The following is a 15,269-nucleotide window of genomic DNA, read 5'->3' as shown; positions in this document are numbered from 1 at the left end:
TTTGCCGTTGCAATTTAAGTTCTTAAAGTCATCAATCAATTTTTTCATTTATGTGATAGGCCTGCATTAAAAATAGACATTTACCACAAATTATAGGTATCTTATATTATTAGATATATTATTATAAAACATGCTTTAGTTAAGGAGTTATTGATACTTCAAGTGCAAAATGATGACATAAAACCTTGATAAAAAATGCATTTTTAAATACTAATCACAAAACCTTAGTTTCTCTCTTACAATTGAGATTGTTTGCAAGCCTAAATAAGATTCGGATGTTGTTGTTCACACTATTATTTATTTTCCTTGTTGTTTATTGATTCATTCCCTAATTAGATTTGCAAATTTTATTTAATTCAAAATCTATTATCTAGGTTAGTTTCACTTCTTATTTAAACATTTATATATACTATTTATGTAAGTTGTTTTGATATTCATACTTTATCAAATAAGAATTTTCTCTTTAGAGTTTAACTTTAAACTTTCGGTTTTTAAAATTATAGTTTCTCTCTTTCAACTGAGATCAATTCTATGTCCAAATTAAACTTGAAAGTTGTTGTTTCATATTATTTTTATTTTTTTTTATTTATGGATTCATTTACTAATAAGTAGTGATAGAGAAAGCGAAGATAGTCACTTCAATGAGAAAATTCATTTTAGTGACTAAAAAAAAAAAAGACAATGTTGAATACTTTTAAATTAAAGGTAAGAAGAAAAAGTAATTAAATTTAAAACTAACTAGAAAATAAATAAAAACAATAAAAACATTATTTTTTAGATATAATTTGAGGGCCTTTTAAACCTACATTGTTTATAACCGTTCATCTTTATATATAATTGCACCTATAGAATTCATCTAGAAAAAATTGAGTCCAAAACTAAAATTATGATTCATGTATTGATATATTTAGCCTTGTTTGTGAACTTTATTTTATATATTTGGTTCATAAATTCACATGTATCTTGCATATTTTTTTTTAAAAAAATGGATTGAGTTATTAAAAATATCACAATCCATTATATTAATAACAACACAAATTTCTAAAAACTTTTGAAACTGCATTAGTTTTTCAATAAATAAATAAATTATAATATAATATTAAAAATAATACTTTAAAAACAATAATAGGAAGGATAATCATTAACTCTAATTATTCACCTATCCCAAAAAAAATATTAAATAATAAATAATTTAAATAATAAATTTTTAATCATGGTTAACCTTGCAAATCATAATTTAACATACTCATGGTGTTTTTTTTATTATATATACTATTATTATTGACTTCTAGTTTGTTTGTTTGGTTTTTGGTTTAAATTATCTTTTTAATATTCATGAAAAAATATTAAATTGATTTTTATTTTTTAAAATATTTTTTTATATTTTTTATATATTATATTAATACCAAAATATCTTTATAAAAACGTATTGTTAGCAACTACATGAAAGCATCAGCCAATAGGAAAATAGCAAGACCCACTATTAAAGTATAATTTATCAGTATGATATATCTAAAGAGAATCCCAACTCTCTACAGTATGAAAATTTTGATTTTCGAACTGGGACCTAATTCTGAAGTTTGAGCAGAGATGATGATATCTCTGCAAATTCTATCCCCTTTGCCTTCCTCCCACTTCATAAACCCTAATCCCCTTTCACTTCAATGCTCCAAAAACCCTAATTTCTACCCAAAATCTTTCTTCGAAACCCCTTATCTTGTAAAATCAACGCATACCCATTTCCTCTCTTTCCCCAAAAACTCCAACTTGAAACTTAAAACCTCACGAAGATTAAAACTTTCGGTTCAATTTCAGAGATTAATTTGTTATGGGGTTAAGAAGGATTCTGATGAAGAGACTAAAGCAGTGGTGGATTCTGGTGGCGATGGCGGGGGAGGTGGAGGTGGAGGTGGGGATGATGGTGATGGTGATGGTGATGGGGAGATGAAGAAAAAAGATGGGAATTTGCCAGAGTGGTTAAATTTCACTACTGATGATGCGAAGACTGTGTTTGCTGCTGTTGCTGTTTCCCTTGCATTTCGTTCTTTTGTAGCAGAGCCAAGATTCATTCCTTCTCTGTCCATGTATCCAACATTTGATGTTGGCGATCGTGTTTTTTCAGAGAAGGTAACATGGCTTCCTTTCCTTTTCTTTCTTTTCTTTAATGATGTTAATGAGGTTTTTTGGGAGTAAATTTAATGCTGAACAGAGGCACATATCAGTCACGGAGATTGCAAGTTGATGCAAAGGTTTATTGTCTTGATGTCTCATAAGAGGAAGTTTTTTTCTGAATAATGAGGGATTATGACCATTGGGCGTTTAGGGAACAACTTTAGATTCCAACTTATTGTGGAGTGCACTGAAATTTTTGGGAGGCTATCAAAGTTTATACAAGATGTTGCATGAATGAGTAAAGTGTGTTAGTGTCAATCCTGGAAGACCATGTAGGAACTTATTTTGCCTTTGTTTGTGCTACAATCAGAATGAGTTTTCTTCATGTTCGGGAATTTCATGTTTTTGCTTGAATCTCGATGTGAAAATGTTGAAATGACTAATTTTCTTATGAAGTATCATGCATAAGATATGCTACATGAAATTGTCAGGTTTCATACTATTTCAGAAAGCCATGTGTAAATGATATAGTGATCTTCAAAAGTCCACCAGTCCTCCAGGAAGTTGGATACACGGATGATAATGTCTTCATAAAACGAATTGTTGCAAAGGAAGGTGATACTGTGGAGGTCAGCTACCAAAGAAGGCACTTTTGCTAAGTAATCTTATCATCAGTTCTGTGTTTTTATTATTCATAAAACACTTCACTCTCATTTTAGAATTTTATTTTTGAGATTTTGAGAGGGGGAAGGGTGCAAAATCAAATTTTGTTTTATTTATGATGACAATGATGGGGCTGATGTGCACCAAATAATGATGTTTTGCTGGATTATAGAACCTTATGTCTCAATACATTTGGATGTAATGTGATTAACGTGCCTTCTAGTTCAAAAAACAGTGAGAGCATAGGGAAATGATGCTTGTTGAACATGTCTATCTTACAAAATGCCTGTCTTTCCGAATGAACATGTCTATCTTACAAAATGCACATTTCAAATTTTCTCTTGGAATATTTTGATTATTGCATTCAAACATGGCCCATGGTTTGATTGCAGGTTCATGAGGGGAAGCTTATAGTAAATGGAGTTGTGAGAAGTGAAAAGTTTATTCTTGAACCTCCTTCGTATGAGTTGACACCTATTGTAAGTATCAACGCTATCATTGGCATCTCATTTCTTGATTTTTGGATGTTCTTTTATCCCAACCAAGTTATAGGAGGAGGTTTGTGGCTGGTAGTTGGCCAACATGTATACAGTTACAGTTTCACTAAGAACTCCTGACTGTCATCATAGTGAAATTACAACTTAGAAGTTAAATTCTGAACTTCTTGCCTTGCAGCGTGTTTGCATGGAATGTACCATTTTCCCCTTGTTATAACCCATCACTTATTTCTATGCTTTGTAACGCAGCATGTGCCTGAGAACTCTGTTTTTGTGATGGGTGACAATCGTAATAACAGTTATGACTCACACGTATGGTAGGCTCCTGAACTTACAACCGCTAGAGCATGCCTAGCTTTTTATTTATTTTTTTCCCTTTTCAAATAACATTGTTAATGTCTGGAATTATGACTCTTTCAGGGGTCCCCTTCCTGCAAAGAATATAATTGGAAGATCAATCTTCCGCTATTGGCCTCCTTATAGGATTGGCCGCACAGTTCTTGAGACTGGCTGTGCTGTTGATAAGCAGGATAGCACTTCTTCATCTATATAGTTTTGAGTCCATCGGAAGAGTTTATTTATTTTTGGATATTCACAATCTTTTTATTCTGTTTTTTTCTTCTTCTTTTTTGCCTTTAATCTTGTCACCATTTTTTAACAAGATCTGTAAGAGCATTCTTCGCTTGATAGAGGCAGTTCTTGCTGGGGAAAGTTTTTTAGCCCCTTTCTAATGGCCTTGATGTAATTGTAGGCCATATCTGTATTGATCTACAGAATTGAATTGTATTTTATGAAGCAAACTCTCTCTCACACGCATACATAAACCGACACACCACACTTGCGTGCGCATGCACACTCAAAAAAATGGCAAATGATTGTGATCTGGTTCCAGCATGAGCAAGAATGCAAATAAGTTAACTTACAGTCTATCAGAACATTCCCATGTGGCTTTTAAATTGGGTCCAATGGCGTATTTTTAATTCAGCGAAAAACCGTCTGGGCGCTGAGATTCCAGAACGCCATGAGAAGTTGCATGTTGAGTGCACTGTTTGAGTTGTTTCAATTTCAATTGCCATGTAGGATCACGCTTCAAGCCTAGCTATCATGGCGCGTCTCCACTTTCTGTAAGTGAAGAGTACAGTTTCAGGAGTGCCTAATGATTCCTCGAACACGCAAATCTAGTGATTTTCTTAATGTGTAATTGTCTCTCCTCTGTACCTCAGTCTCGCACACAGGATATCAAGGCCTGACTGTGTAGCTCAAGTCATCTTAGACATAGCATAACAAGAAAACAAAAAACGTCAAGCGCCAGAGCATGGACTTATTCCATATACAATTTTATAGTTGACATGATTTCATGTACCTAAGGAAAAAAACGGCATCAAATTCTAAAGGCTGGAACCACCCCATATTGATTCGGCAGTGATGGTATTCTTCTTCCATATGGAAAGATAAATCAACCACCTTGCCATTCAATGATACGTGCACGAATCCTCCTTAAATTTGATGGCTTTGCTGCTACGAGAATCAATTGCCAAAGAGCAAGCGACTCGCCTTTTATGCCTCGGCTTCACCAATTTTCCCACAACATTCCCTATTGACCTGACTTCAAAAACTAGAGTCATTGGAACTCCCCCATTGTCTTCTGAAGCTGCAAAGCCCGCCCCTGCGCCATACAGCGGAACCTTTGTTCCTTTTAGATTCACTGACACAGTCCGGTGGCTCTTTCTTGGTTGAAAGTATCTTTTCAACTGCAAACATAAACATGATACTATGTTATCAATACGGTTTTTTTTTTTTATCTGTATATCTCATACCAGTTTTTTTTTTTAAATCAAATCAGAATAAATTTTATCTCATTCATTCAGAAACTTATATCATTCCAGAAATCCCATCAAATTTTTGGTCAGAATAGAACAACTGGAATGTTCTGATCCATTTTAGTCATTTCATTCTAGCCGTGCAGTGTTTATTTTAAAAAATCATTTAATATTTTTTTTTAAATTTTTTTATCCTTCAACACATTTCATTTATTGAATATTGGATTTTATGATTTATTATAATTTTTTTTATTATTTCAATTTCATGATCTACATCACATATTTAACAGGTTAACCCAGTTAACTCAAATATTTTTAAAATTTTAATTTTTTTTTTAATTTAATTATTTAATATCTTCAACATTTAGTTGATTATGAATTTAATTTTTATTTATTTATTTCAGTTTATTTTCTATAAAATTACTTAAGATTATTGACTTGGATTACAAGTTTTACAAATTAATTCGAATAAACTTAGGTCATCTTATTGTTTTTTTTATATTTATTTTTTTCTCAATTCCATCATTCAAAAATAGATTTATTAGGAATTAAGATTCATAATTTATTTTGATTTGTTTTATTTATAATTATCATAATCTAATAACCTAAATCGTAGATTTAAAAGGTTAATTCAGATTAATTCAGGTCAAATCAATATATTGTTATATTAATATTATATTAAAAATATATATATTATCTTGAATTGTTTTGAGTAAAATTATATTTTTATTAGTTATTAAAATTATTTTTGAACACATCAATTTATCGGGTTATATTTTAACTTTTATTTGAAATTTTAAATTAATTTATTTTTAAATTTAAATTTAAATTATGTTTGCTAAGTTTATATATATATATATCGCTCCAAAACATTCTATTTCAATTTTTTTTTTTAAAAAAAACAAAATAAGAACGCTAACCGGCCAGTTAGAACGCAATTGATAACCATATTGCTACAAAGTAGTTTCCACCTATTCGTTGCAAAAATCATTGTTCTGTAATCAACTCAACTTGCAGAGCCAATGCTGACGATCATAGCAAGAAAACCTTACCTCACCAGTTGCAACTGTCAGCTCTGAATACATAAGATTGACAGGAATGGAGCTGACGTGAATGCCGAAAAAGGTAGCCGAGTTGTACACATTCATCTTCACTGAACAACTCACAGTCAACATCTTGGTTGGGACTCCTGTCATGTCCGAACCTTCACCAAAGTAAAAATTATGTACAGTCAAGCTCTGCAAATAAACGAAAAAAGGTCATCTTTAAGATGAAATAGGAAAAAAAAACAAAAGAAAAGATGAAATAGGAAAAAAGATAATAAAGAAACAAAAGAAAGGAGAAATCTAACATGTGCATACCTTAACAGCAATTTGGGGTTTGAAAGGCCTGCTGGCACCCCAAATGATGAGGCAAAAGACACAGAAAGCCGAAACAAAACCCAAAGCCCAAATCAAAACCTGACAGAGCCACCTCCTTGAAACCCCATTTCTATAAGGATCATAATCTCCTTCCTCTTCGATGACATCATCACACTTTGACTGAGGCCACCCCTTACTCTTGCTTCTCCCTTTCCACCCATAACCACCCCCGGAAACCCTACTGGCGGACGATGACCGAGAGTGGCGGCCATAAGAGAGGTGGGAAGGGGACTCCATGGGGCTGGCGTAGGCAGGAGTTGTTTGCATTGAAGAGGACTTATCGCCGTCGTGCGAGTCACGTGATGGGCTCTGCACGTAGTACAAGACGTGGCGTTTTGGAGATCGTGGCGACGATGGTGCCATGCTTGTCATGTCCGATTCCGATATGGCGTGCAACATTTTTCTTTTGGAAGTTGGTTTGAATCAATGATTCAGGTTTGGAAGAGAAGAAGGAAGGAAGAAACGGCAGAGAAATGATTTTGGTTTAATTTGTACTCATTAAGGATTCCAACTGAAACAGAAATAATTTTTAATAAGACAGTGGGGCAGAGAGAGTTTGTTATTCCACACTTCTTTCCTTCCCTGCTTGAGTGATGAGGGCCGAAGAAAAGAAGCGTTACTGTTACATGCCTAGCTTCGGAACAGAACCACGAGACAAAGTGGTTCGGGGACCAGGTGTTGGCTGTTCCCTTTTTATTTTTTCGCAGTTTAATGCTGACGTGGCAGAGGTTATAGGCACGACACGTGGGAACACTTACCACGTTCGTTTTCACAATGATTTGACCACTTTTGATTTACAGGGAGAGAAAAAAACTGAAAAATGATTAAACCAAAAAAGTTTTTTTTTAAAAAAAAACTAATTGATAAAACCGAATCAAGAAGGAAATTGAGCAAACTGACCGCTTCAAAGAAAACCAAAAAATCCGGTCCAGTTTAGTTTAGAAACCAGACCGCCTCAACCAAAAATTAAAAATACCGTTAAATTGATAGTGGTATAAATAGAAACTTATAAGGAAACCCTAAACTGAAAACACTCTCACGCCCCATAACCTGGTGTCTCAAAAACTTAACGAATATAAATAAAAATATCAACAGAATTTTGTTATTAATATTTTATGATGATATTTATGGAATCTTTTGTTATTAATCTTTTTAATAAATATTAATAAAAATATATTATTAATATATATGAGAGAATTATAATTAAAATAATCAAATAATATAATAACATGTAAATTTAATTTTACAGATATAAATATGGACTGATGGATATTAATATTAATAGAATGACTGATGGAGTCATCATCAAAATAATTTTATCAATAATATTTAATATATAATCGATTCTCAATCTTTCTCCTCTTTATTTCTATTTCTTTCTTGTAATTTTTTTTTTAATTTGAATTATTTTTTATTTTATAGCAATGCAATAATTTTAAAAATTAAAAATTAAAAAATTTTATGTTTTTATATTATTTTGATATACTATTATTAAAAATAATTTTTAATAAATATTATTTTAATATATTTTAAAATAAAAATTACTTTAAACTATAATTACTATTATAATTTCAAACAAGCGTTTAAAGATGTTGTTTGTTAACTGATATTCTATTTACCAAATTGAATCCTACGTAGATAAACCATTAATCTCATCTTAGATAACGATACATTAATTAAGCAATGCTTTAAAATAAAGAACATGAGGAAAAATAAAAACAACTTACCTTTTTATGACTAGGCTTCTTGGTCAAGTAAAAAGGCATGCTGCCCTTTTTTGGTTGGCTCTCTCGAGATCTCGTAATTAGGACGATTGTATATGCTGGCTTTGTTGGATGACGCTGCCATCTTTACATCATATCTTGCAGCGGTGTCAGAAAACTGATGCTGTGGTGATGGGGTTAATCAGTTTGGCTTCCTTAAAGATAGATATTGGTTAGGAAGGAATTTTGGTTCCAAGCTTTCAATTTGTATACTTGAGGATGAAGTGTTATGATCATTGATTGCAGAAAAAGTAGTGATTATAAAATGTTTCAAGTTGTAATAAGTCTAGAAAATAAACACGTGTTAAGCGTGTGAGGTTGTAGAATGGTAATTATTTTAATTATTATATAATATATTAAAAAAACTATTTTCACATATTCAATTTTAGTATGAAAATATATATTTTTAATTTTTAATTTTTAATTACTTGGTTTGAGAAACAAGAAAAAAAGTTGTTGGATAAAGAAGGAGAATCTTGGTTGTGATCAATTTATACTATAAAATACATTGATATTGGTATTAATAGATTTCCTAAGATGTATAAATTATTTTGATTAATTTTTTGGTAAAAAATATATTAAAATAGATTTTTAAATAAAAAAACTCATTATCTTTAATTTCACAACCACTATAATAGCTATAATTTAAAGAGAGACAAGTGACCTATCACAAATTACCTAGGAATATAGGCCTCGGCTTAAAGGCCAGGTGCATTTGGCCACCTAGACTAAGTCGATGTATCTAAGTTTTATTTTTTTAGTTATTTTTTTATTAATTTTATTTTTTAATGTTAAGTTTTTATTAATTTTATTTTATTTTAACTAATTTTTATTATCTTTTTTTTTTAATATAATACAATTGAATTTTTATTTATTTTATGGAGAAATTTCAAAGTATTTTTTATGATATTAGAAGGCATTCCTTATGTATAGCCATACTTAGATTTCTTTTCTTTAATTTTATTCAATCATTTTCTTAAGTGTGTCTTTTTTTACTATCATTTGATTAAATAAAACACTAGTTCCAAAAAATAAAGTTAATAAACATCATTGGGTACATGACCCTTATTGTAATATTAAATTTTTTGATCTATATTTATCTTTAATTTTTATAGTATATGAGTTTTTTTCTTCATTTATTGGCACAAATAATTCTCAATTTATTTAATTAGATGTGTGTATCAAGTTTTTAATTTATGGTTATGAATTTTTATGTCAAAAAACACATTGAAAGGTTTGCATATTTTTTTAAAAAATAAAATTTATCACCCATGATGAAGTGTTGGTCAAATAGCTAGCATAATGACTAAAAAGAGATGATGTTTCACTATAACAATTATGTTGTGGATATTGCTGATGGTGATTTTGTAATTCTTTCCAAAATAATTTCTTTAGTATACTTTTCAAATTATGCACTTTAAGTCCTTCAACTTTTTATAAATTCAATTTTGATAATTTTTTTTTATATTTTAATCCATAGTTTAAGAGAGGAGAAAGAAATTTTAATCATCAAAGGATTAATCATATGTTTTATTCCATGAGAGGATTAATCATAAGTTTTATTCCATGAGAGGAGTTAAGTCTAAATATTTTTTTGCTTAGAAACTTTCTTGAGTTGGTAGATCTAAGTTTGAATATTTTTTTTTTTAAATTTGGTGGATTTTAAGATTATTTGAGGCCACATATAATCTTATCAAACAAAAAATGCAGGATGTTTAGAGGTATTTTAGGTTAAAAATTAAAATTAAGTTTTTTATTTTGGCAAAAAAACCTGTCTGAAATTTTTTCAACCTCCGGACCGTCTAAAACTAGGTAGCAAGTGACGAATAGCGTATGTATTTTTTTTTAAAAAAAGATAATAGCGTATGTATTTTTTTTTTTAAAAAGATAAGAGGTTCATCTAACCCTTAATTAAAAAAAAAAAAAATCAGCCTACGAGCGGAGATAAATCTGAGTTGAAAGGCCCAGAGGCCTGGGCCACCATGCTAGTTTTTTCCCTTCGAGTAACATTTCATTTTTTAAACTCTTAACACAAACATGCAAGGTTCTTTTTATCGTGTTGTGGGTATATTTTCTAGAGAAATGCTAAACGGTTTGCAACTAGCTGAACTGGTCAAAGCAAATGATTTAACATGTTCATTGGTGATATGAGAAAAAATAAATAAATCATTATTTATAGATACGTGTCTTCCACCCATCTCCAGCTCCCTTGTCTTTTTCATTCTGAGACTAATGTCTTGAAACCATGCAGATCAGAACGTTGAACACAATGACTTGTACAGCTAATCGATGCTTTCGGATCGATAAGCCTTGTGCATTTGTGCTGAGATTTTTTGCAGTGAAATAAATATGGTCAGATTTGCTTCTTCTTTTTTTTTTTTTTTTTTTTCCTAAATCACGCACGGTTCCAGTGCAACCGACAAGTCTACGAAGAATACATTCAGCACAGTTTAGCCAATGACCATTCTAATACGTGGGGGAAAAAGAACCCAAAACCAACGAGCCTACCTGCCATTGTAAACCAGACTATTCCAAGCAAATACTGAATCTACATTCTTAATAACAAATGTTACACAAGCCACCAGAATCTGATACAGCCATAGTTTTTTAGATCTAACCTCGAATCCAGTGCTATCAGCACAAATCTGATTGAGTGGTCATTCTGATGACTCGATATGAAACCAATATAAGTAAAAAATGATCATCTACAACTATTTTCTTCAATCTCAGCTTCTTTCAGATCTACTTCTATCCACTGAAACACGTGAATCAAGTGTTGACAGGATCTGGGGCATTGACACCCCCCCAGACACCACAATTTCTGCAATCAAAGAATAAATTAGACGAATTGGTAAGAGATCTCCTTTTGCTTCCCTCATTTTTGGGCAGGGAAAATTAAAATACATGTCAGAACCCGTCTTCCACAAAGGACCCAATACCTTAAGAATAAATAAACTCTTAAGCCTAAAATGTATGTTAGTATGCAATAACAAGCAATATTGCATTTCTAGTATCCTGAATAAAAACAGCTTAAGAAATATGCCCTGTTACCCCCCACAGGGATGCTCAAAAGAGATATTTGATAAAATGAATGTAAGAATAACTGAGTCCTTACCAATTCCTTCTCGGACTGAAAGATTGGGTCTGATAACATCCTTGGTATTGACTAGGAATATATCTCCAATGTACAGATGATTCGTGGGAACATAGACACAGCATAACTCCTCTTCTCCAGAGTAGTTCTGCAATGAATACTTAGAAAACATAAGAATTTGAATGTAAATGCAATTGATGCTATGATAAGCATTTATCAAGTTATCAGTATCCCAATATTAACTCTGTTTTTAAATAAGGTTAACACCCTCAATATCCCAAACTGCAATAATCTCCAGAATCTAGTAATCAATTAGGATTGTTGTAGAACAGCCCCCAAAAATTGAGGTAGCATTAATTGAGATCCCAAAGTTGGCACCAAAGACATGCATGCACAAATCTTTCACAGCAAAGTTAGGGTCATCTATTACTCTCCATGCAAGGAGTTTGCCTTCGCCATATCTTAATTCATGAATTGGAGTATAGTGACCAAAATTGTATATTTTTGCATCCAAAATCAGCATCCAAGACTCCTAGTTTATAGGTCCAACCACAGACAAAAAAACATGCAATTCACACAATGCTATAATGATTATTGTACAGCAGAAAACCACTTGCAGACCTGGAGGATGACAGATGATGTAATGAACCCAAAAGCATATTCACCAATACGTGGATGCCTTATAATGGCCACTTCCTTGAAAGCTTGAGTATTTTGGTCTAGAACACATAACAAGCATGATATGTGAATGGCAGTTGCTTAAACCCATCCAATGAAAACATGAGGAAGCTGAGCGCAGACCTGGTGATATGGCAGCACTAATTTGCTTGGAGGCATTATAAATATGACGAACAAATGGCATCCGTTTGATAAACCACTCCCCAAGGCTCAGGACAGAAGCTCCCAACCAAGATGACATGAATACCCCAACCAAGAAAATGAATGTTATGGAGGTTATAAATCCAAGACCTAACAAAAACCCCAAAAAAAGCAAGCTAAATGATCAGAAAGAATATGAATTGTTTGATAATATGCATTTATCCTTGGACAGGAAAAGGCTTATGATGCTAAATTTAAACATTCTTACCAAAGATATCAATTCCAAGATGGGCATAGATTGGAGAGAAGAATCCATCAACAAAGTGAACAAACCACCATGTTATGTAGAAAGTGATTGCAATAGGAAACAGTATGACACTGCAAAACAGCCAAGTGTGAGCAAAATCTGTAATAGATTGAGCACAATATGCAAAAGAATAAACAAATTCAATCATCAAATTCATATCTTCATATTTGGATGAATTATTAAAAGCATACCAAAAGAAAGACACGAAACAGCCATGAAATCTTATATGTTATATAGTATTCTGAATAAATGAATTTCTAATCCAAAAGAAAGACACGTCACACATGAAATCTTATATGTTATAGTATTCTGAATAAATGAAGTTCTAGGTTCACCAAGTACAGCTACAGTCCATGGTATCTGTTCCAGTGTTCAGCTGGCAGGAAAAGACTATGTCCATTCACATGAAAGGGGTCATTGGTTTCCATCACAACCGACAGAAGCAGCAGCGCAAGTAACACACACCCAATCAATTTACATGGTAAAAAGAAAATTCCTCGTGTACCAAGCAAAACAAGGACTACCTTGAAAAATTTCTACTTTCACACAATCTTTAATGGTAAGTGAAATCTCAAGTATTTGCCACTGCCCAAGAAACAAGATGAATTGATGTCAAAATAAAATTTTAAAAGCAAATCAGCACAAATTTTAGTTGCATCATAATGTGTTTCAAAACTCCCCCAATAATCAGAAAATAATATAACAAAGAGACATCCTAGGCGATCTCATTGATATGACAAATCTGCGATAGTTGCAAAATTCATAGTGTAATGCCACCAGAGATCAGACAAGAAAAACGCATTCAAACAGATAAAAATCTTGCTAAGGGTGCAGTCAAGAGCATGGCATTATCTTGTTCTTGTAATTTTCACAAAACAATGTCAATACATGTACAAACTGCCAAATTATTCCCTAGTATTTTTATTTTTTTGTATGTCTGTTTGTCTAAGATTGTGAAAAGATGCAGCATTTATTCATGAAATCAAGGGAATAAAGGAGATGAAAGAGAGAGTAGTGCACCATCCTGTCATGAATTTTTTTGAAGCCCAGCTCCTAACAACTTTGTAAAACGTCTACACAAACAAAAGACAGAAAATGTCAGATTAATTTTTATTTTATTTTATTTTTGTAAGGAAAAAAGAAGAAGAAGCAGCAGCAGCAATTTGCCAACAGTCAGCACATGACGTAATCCTCAAATATGCAAAAATTTTCACTGATAACCTTAATTTAGTATTTCGCAATGTCATAATTAAATCCATAATTATAATTTTCTCAATTAACTGTAACTCTTTGAATTAACCATTAAAGCTGTGTTATATATATATATCCTAAACTTTTGAATCAAATTCAGAGCCCAAAACTGAAAAACAATTGATAACTTATTTCCTCAAAAATCAAATTAAAAAAATCAGCAATCGAGTGAATTATTATTAAGCTCAAACTAAACTTATATTTAGCAGACTTGGAGTTTCAATTACAAGAAGAACAATAATACTGATAATAACAATTAACTCCACAAAACATACAAAACAGAATTTTTTTTTTAAAAAAAAAAGCCCTAAAAAGGCGAGATGGAGAGGAATTTAATTAAACCTCGCGTCCTGAGTGATGCGATGATGAGGAAGAAGAAGAAGAGGGTTTGGAAGCGACTTCAACATCGGGGGAGTCAGCGACCGGTATGAGAAGCTCTCGATCTCTACTCGCCATCACGATCGCCGATTTCTCATCTCCCATCACTTGTAATCGAAAACGACACCGGTTTATGGATGGAGTAGTATGTATCTAGATTCTACTCTACTCTAATAAGGTTTGGATTTATTTTAGAAAGAGTTTCTTCTGAATTCAAAATCAATCAATCTATCTATCTATCAAAGGCAGGGGAGTGAAGCGTTTGCATTTTTACTTTGTTTTGTTCTTAAAAAAATAATTAATTAATTTTTCTACAAAATCTAGAAATAGAAATATTCTAACTATTTAACCGTGTTCCATCAAGAAACAGAGCAAAAAAGATTTTAAATACCAGAAAAAATATATTTAAATATTATTAATACATTAAAAAAAAATATTCTAACCTTGAATTTAAAATAAATGGCATATTAATCAATATTGAAAATATGTTGGATCTCCTTGAATTAAGATGGATTAAATTGTGAAATATGAAAAAATAATCTTGAAAAAAACAAATTAAAAAATTTAATTTTTAATTAATTTAATATTTAAAAATAAAATTGATAAAAAACACCACTCAATTAAAAAAATTAAATGAACTTAAATCAATTAATCATACTCACCATGCAAATCATCCATATAATCAAATTCAATAAATTTTTTATATTAAAAATTATTTTTCATTTAATTATATAACAATAAAGTGTATGAGATTTTTTTTATAAAATAGTTTTTTAAAAAAATCTTGATAAATGTTTGGAACTAATATATCAAAAATAGATCATTAATAGCAAATAGTAAAATTATATTTTTTAAGTTTTTAGTTAAATAAAAAATTTATATTATTGATAACAATAAGTGAAATTGTATTTAAAAAAAAAACTAACAGGTAAAAATTGCTTTAAACAAATAAAAAATAATAATAGCATGGATGTTGTAAATTAACTCGTCAAACATACAACTCAACTTATAAACTCAACTAGATTCAATGAATTTTTATTAATTTTTTTACCCAAATATAAAATAACAAAATAAAAATAAATAACAAAAAAGCCTAGGCACGTGGGCCTTCCAACTTAGCCTATGTGCTTGGACCTAACTTTAT

At 31.2% G+C, this 15,269-nt stretch overlaps 3 protein-coding genes across 7 annotated transcripts; 1 reads left to right on the top strand and 2 right to left on the bottom strand.

The window, feature by feature from the left end:
- The first annotated feature begins 1,486 nt into the window (after nucleotides 1-1,486).
- Nucleotides 1,487-4,067, top strand: LOC105139662 (chloroplast processing peptidase-like). 4 transcript variants are annotated; one of them, XM_011046193.1, is made up of 6 exons: nucleotides 1,488-2,127; nucleotides 2,604-2,741; nucleotides 3,168-3,254; nucleotides 3,522-3,589; nucleotides 3,693-3,825; nucleotides 3,856-4,067. In XM_011046193.1, exons 1-5 carry the CDS (start codon nucleotides 1,591-1,593, stop codon nucleotides 3,823-3,825), a joined length of 963 nt encoding a protein of 320 aa, XP_011044495.1. In that variant the 5' UTR covers nucleotides 1,488-1,590; the 3' UTR covers nucleotides 3,856-4,067. The 4 variants fall into 4 exon arrangements, with proteins under 4 accessions (XP_011044496.1, XP_011044495.1, XP_011044494.1 ...); XM_011046192.1 differs by having other exon boundaries at nucleotides 3,693-3,828; nucleotides 3,859-4,067; XM_011046191.1 differs by having other exon boundaries at nucleotides 1,489-2,127; nucleotides 3,693-4,067.
- LOC105139664 (uncharacterized) lies at nucleotides 3,905-7,090 on the bottom strand. 2 transcript variants are annotated; one of them, XR_845029.1, is made up of 4 exons: nucleotides 6,454-7,090; nucleotides 6,145-6,330; nucleotides 4,111-5,023; nucleotides 3,905-4,076 (listed from the first exon to the last, which is right to left on the bottom strand). XR_845029.1 is itself a non-coding variant. In XM_011046195.1 (3 exons), exons 1-3 carry the CDS (start codon nucleotides 6,910-6,912, stop codon nucleotides 4,745-4,747), a joined length of 924 nt encoding a protein of 307 aa, XP_011044497.1. In that variant the 5' UTR covers nucleotides 6,913-7,090; the 3' UTR covers nucleotides 3,905-4,744. The 2 variants fall into 2 exon arrangements, 1 of the variants encoding a protein (XP_011044497.1); XM_011046195.1 differs by having other exon boundaries at nucleotides 3,905-5,023.
- A 3,713-nt stretch (nucleotides 7,091-10,803) lies between these two features.
- Nucleotides 10,804-14,431, bottom strand: LOC105139661 (uncharacterized). The gene is made up of 7 exons (XM_011046190.1): nucleotides 14,090-14,431; nucleotides 13,517-13,569; nucleotides 12,458-12,567; nucleotides 12,172-12,339; nucleotides 11,992-12,089; nucleotides 11,392-11,518; nucleotides 10,804-11,097 (listed from the first exon to the last, which is right to left on the bottom strand). Exons 1-7 carry the CDS (start codon nucleotides 14,228-14,230, stop codon nucleotides 11,003-11,005), a joined length of 792 nt encoding a protein of 263 aa, XP_011044492.1. The 5' UTR covers nucleotides 14,231-14,431; the 3' UTR covers nucleotides 10,804-11,002.
- Nucleotides 14,432-15,269: the final 838 nt, after the last annotated feature.

The sequence above is a fragment of the Populus euphratica genome, unplaced genomic scaffold (assembly GCF_000495115.2).
Source record: "Populus euphratica unplaced genomic scaffold, PopEup_1.0 scaffold280.1, whole genome shotgun sequence".
NCBI classification, from domain to species: Eukaryota; Viridiplantae; Streptophyta; class Magnoliopsida; order Malpighiales; family Salicaceae; genus Populus; species Populus euphratica.
This window is presented reverse-complemented; position numbering and strand designations above follow the sequence as displayed.

Coding starts and splice junctions, on each gene's coding strand:
- LOC105139662 (XM_011046193.1), top strand. CDS start 1,591: ATGATGATATCTCTGCAAATTCTATCCCCTTTGCCTTCCTCCCACTTC. Junction 2,128..2,603: donor ATCGTGTTTTTTCAGAGAAG/GTAACATGGCTT, acceptor TGAAATTGTCAG/GTTTCATACTATTTCAGAAA. Junction 2,742..3,167: donor AGGAAGGTGATACTGTGGAG/GTCAGCTACCAA, acceptor GTTTGATTGCAG/GTTCATGAGGGGAAGCTTAT.
- LOC105139661 (XM_011046190.1), bottom strand. CDS start 14,230: ATGGGAGATGAGAAATCGGCGATCGTGATGGCGAGTAGAGATCGAGAG. Junction 12,340..12,457: donor TCTTGGAATTGATATCTTTG/GTAAGAATGTTT, acceptor GGTTTTTGTTAG/GTCTTGGATTTATAACCTCC. Junction 11,519..11,991: donor CATCATCTGTCATCCTCCAG/GTCTGCAAGTGG, acceptor TATTCATTGCAG/AACTACTCTGGAGAAGAGGA.
- LOC105139664 (XM_011046195.1), bottom strand. CDS start 6,912: ATGTTGCACGCCATATCGGAATCGGACATGACAAGCATGGCACCATCG. Junction 6,331..6,453: donor AACCCCAAATTGCTGTTAAG/GTATGCACATGT, acceptor GTTTATTTGCAG/AGCTTGACTGTACATAATTT. Junction 5,024..6,144: donor TGACAGTTGCAACTGGTGAG/GTAAGGTTTTCT, acceptor TTATGTTTGCAG/TTGAAAAGATACTTTCAACC.